At 61.8% G+C, this 3,354-nt stretch overlaps 1 protein-coding gene across 1 annotated transcript in view; it reads left to right on the plus strand.

The window, feature by feature from the left end:
• Window positions 1–2,143: 2,143 nt before the first annotated feature.
• Window positions 2,144–3,354, plus strand: part of EMIHUDRAFT_194015 (hypothetical protein) — a gene marked incomplete at both ends in the record, with an annotated part of 3,534 nt that continues 2,323 nt past the window's right edge. The window contains one exon of the mRNA XM_005793996.1: window positions 2,144–2,754. Coding sequence (XP_005794053.1) covers window positions 2,144–2,754 — 611 coding nt within the window. The remainder of the gene's footprint in view (window positions 2,755–3,354) is intronic.

Genomic DNA, 3,354 nt, shown 5'->3' on the forward strand with positions numbered 1-3,354 from the left:
CCGGGAATGGCGAATGCCCCGGCAATGGGTGGAATCCACACATGATGACACATAAGAGTTCTCTCTACGGTTTACCCTTTTCCCTCCCTCCCTCCCTCCCTCCCTCCCTCCCTCCCTCCCTCCATCCCTCCCTCCCTCCCTCCCTCCCTCTCTCTCTCTCTCTCTCTCTCTCTCTCTCTCTCTCTCTCTCTCTCTCTCTCTCTCTCTCTCTCTCTCTCTCTCTCTCTCTCTCTCTCTCTCTCTCTCTCTCTCTCTCTCTCTCTCTCTTGTGCACCGCCTTCCACTCCACTGCCCTCCCCAGTTTGAGCGACACATCAACCCGGCGTCGGCCGGGTCGCCGCACGCCACGCCCAGGGTTACGCCCGAACCCTCGGCTGGGGCCACGCCATCTTTGAGCACTTGAGCACTGGATAGGGTCGATTCCGCATGGTACGGGACCCCTCGATCGTCTCGCCCTCCCTCGCTGGTCCTGGCGTATTCATGGGGGGGGGGGGGGGGCATAACAAACACGGTACAGGATCGAGGTGCACGCTGCTGAGGGACCCCGGAGGGTAGATCGAGCAGTGTCGTCCCCCCTCTCCATCATCTAACCGTGCCATCTCACTTGGACACACACGCTCCACCAAGCAACCCGCCGCTCACTCGATACGGTTGCGTCTACCTCGACGTCGCTGTCGCCCTCCCCGTCCCCGCCGTCGCCCGTGCCTCGGTTCGCGTCATCGGTAGCGTCTCCGTTGTTCCCTCGTGCCCCGCCGTCGCCCTCTCTGCTCGGGCCGTTCGCGATTTCGCTCCTCCTGCATGTCGCCCCTCCGTCTCCTCCCCTGCCTTCGTCGTCATCGTCGCTGTCGCGAAAGCCCTCCGGCCCCTTGATTCCCTCGTCTATCCCCTCCGCTGCGTCGCTCCAGTTTATATCCTCATCCTCTGTGCGCGTTGTCGTTCCCTCCCCTTCTCCATCGTTGTCGCCTCCGTCGACTGTGGCGCTGCCTCTTCCCTCGCCTCCGTCCTCCTCGTCTCGCCTGCCATCGTCCCGTGTCTCCTCGTCCTCGCCATCGCCTTGGCCGTTGTCTGCCTGTTCATCGTGTCCCTTGCTGCTGGTGGCATTGTCGTTGGCTTCCTCTCTCCCCCTTTCCTCCCTTCCCCTCTCGCTGTCTGGTGTTAATGGACCCCCTTCCTCTCCCTCGCCATCGTCACCGTCACTATCCTCGTCGCTATACCGCCCTCCATCCCCGCCGCCCTTTGTTTCACACTCGTCTCTGCCATGTCCGCCGCCGCCGCCGTCCTGTCTGCTGCGCTCTGTGCTCCGTGATACAGTCGCTTATTGTTGCCCAGGATTAGCTCACATGACCACTGAGGAGGTCCTCGTCTTTCGGCAGTTCCAGCACGTCAAGGGCGACGCCGCGGCGACGATGCCAGCCTTTCACACAGCCTTCAGGGACCCGGCCTCCCCGGAGGCGGCGGAGCCGCGCATCTCCTTTGAGTACCGAGTCGGTGTGCTCACACGCTGAAGGCGAGATTCGGCTGAAGTGCATGTAGCTATGGCGCGCAGGCGCGCAGAGGCACGGGGATCGACGGGGACCGACGGCGCCGCTAGGTCGGACAGCGAAGGTGAGACGCGGAGCTCAATGAAGCGTCGCAGTCATGTCGACTAGTCCTCCGGTACGTTTGAGTGTTTTGTACGTTTGTCTACTAGGTTGTTGCTCTCAGAGAGAGAGAGAGAAGAGTCACGTTTCTTTTTGAGGGTGTTCTCAAGATTCGTTTATGTAATTCAAATTCTGTACGAAAGGCGCTCTCTTTCTTCGAGAGGGAGTTTAGTTGTAAAATTCTAGTAAAATTCTTTAGTGCCAGTGCGCTCCCGTGCCAAACAACTCCAACACTCACACATCATTTGGTTGGGGCCTGGAGCCCCGGCACTTAGAGCTTCGTGGACAACAGATCTTCAAGGGAGTTTAAAGTACGTTGGGGGGATTCGCTGTTGAAAACGTTCGGAAATTCTTTTGCGCCAGTCCCGTGTCCATGGAGTGCAGTCGGCAGCCTCACACCCAGGGCCGGGGAGCTAACGAAGCGCAAGTCCCGTTTTTTTTGTCCCGCAGAAGGGATTCGAGGCGGGCGAAAGCAGTCATGTGCAATAGATCTACAGCCCGTGATGTCTGGTGCCTCCACGGGTCTCCTCGTTTTGGTGGGCCTCCTCGGGCTCAATGATGGCCTTGGCACATCACCTCCATCTTCCGCCGACGGCTCAGACGTCGTCCAGCATGTCGGCCTCGGCGAGAGCAGCAGCGGCAGCAGCCTCCTGAGGAGCCGCCGTTTGGTTGTCACCGGCGAGACCAACGTGGCGACGACCACGAGTGGCGCGCGAGCTTCAAACCGGGTGGCGCAGATGGCGGCTGCTCGGGGCGGAAACGTCACTATGACAATCCGAGCAGCCCACAACACCTTCACAGTGGTCGAAGTCGCGGACCCCAACGAGGCGCGAGAGTTCAAGGAGCAGGCGGAGCGCTCGGGGCTAAGGGTCGAGGAGGATCAGCGGCGCTACCCAGGACCGAGCTCGGCCACGCGGACGCAGCCGCTAGCCGAGGAAACGCCATGGGGGATCGAGCGTGTGTACAACGGAGCGGTGCCGAACGCCTCCTTCTTCCCGTCGGCGGTGACGCATCCGCTCTGCATCATCGACTCTGGCTACCTGCTCGCACACCCTGACCTTCCCGCTGACGCCACCGCGGCGGACTCGCTCCAAGCTGACCCAGCCGGCACGATGTACTTCGGCGGCGACCTCTGCAACCACGGCACGCATGTCCTCATCCTCTCCGCCGCCCCTCTCCGCCGCCATCATTCTCTGCCCGCCGTCTCTCCGCCGCCCCCCGTTTTCCCCACACACACTCCTCCATCATCCCCCCCCCCCCCCCCCATCCCCGCCCTCCGTCCCACCAGGAACGCATGGCGCGGGCACCATCGCGGCCATCCGCGGCAACTGGGAGGGAGTGGCCGGTGTCTTCCCGGGTGCGCCAGGCCTGAAGATAGTCAAGGTGTTTGGGCAGGCCGGACACCTCGACAGCTGTGGCTGGACCTGGGCCTCACAACACAGCAAAGCGGCTCACCGATGTGTCAACAACGAAGCCGAGATCGTCTCGAGTGAGCTGGCCTAATACCACTACCCGTCTTTGACTCATCTAACACAATCCGCCCCCTCCCCCCTTCTTCCGCAGCGTCCCTAGAAGGTGGAGGTCCGTCGAGCACAGAGCGTGAAGCCTTCCAGACATTCTTTGATGACGGCAACCTCATCGTCGAGTCCGCCGGCAACGGCGGAAGTAGCAGCTACTCGGACCCGGCGACCTACCCTTCGATAAAGACCGCCCC

This window comes from Emiliania huxleyi (assembly GCF_000372725.1).
Source record: "Emiliania huxleyi CCMP1516 unplaced genomic scaffold EMIHUscaffold_1, whole genome shotgun sequence".
Classification (NCBI taxonomy): domain Eukaryota; phylum Haptophyta; order Isochrysidales; family Noelaerhabdaceae; genus Emiliania; species Emiliania huxleyi.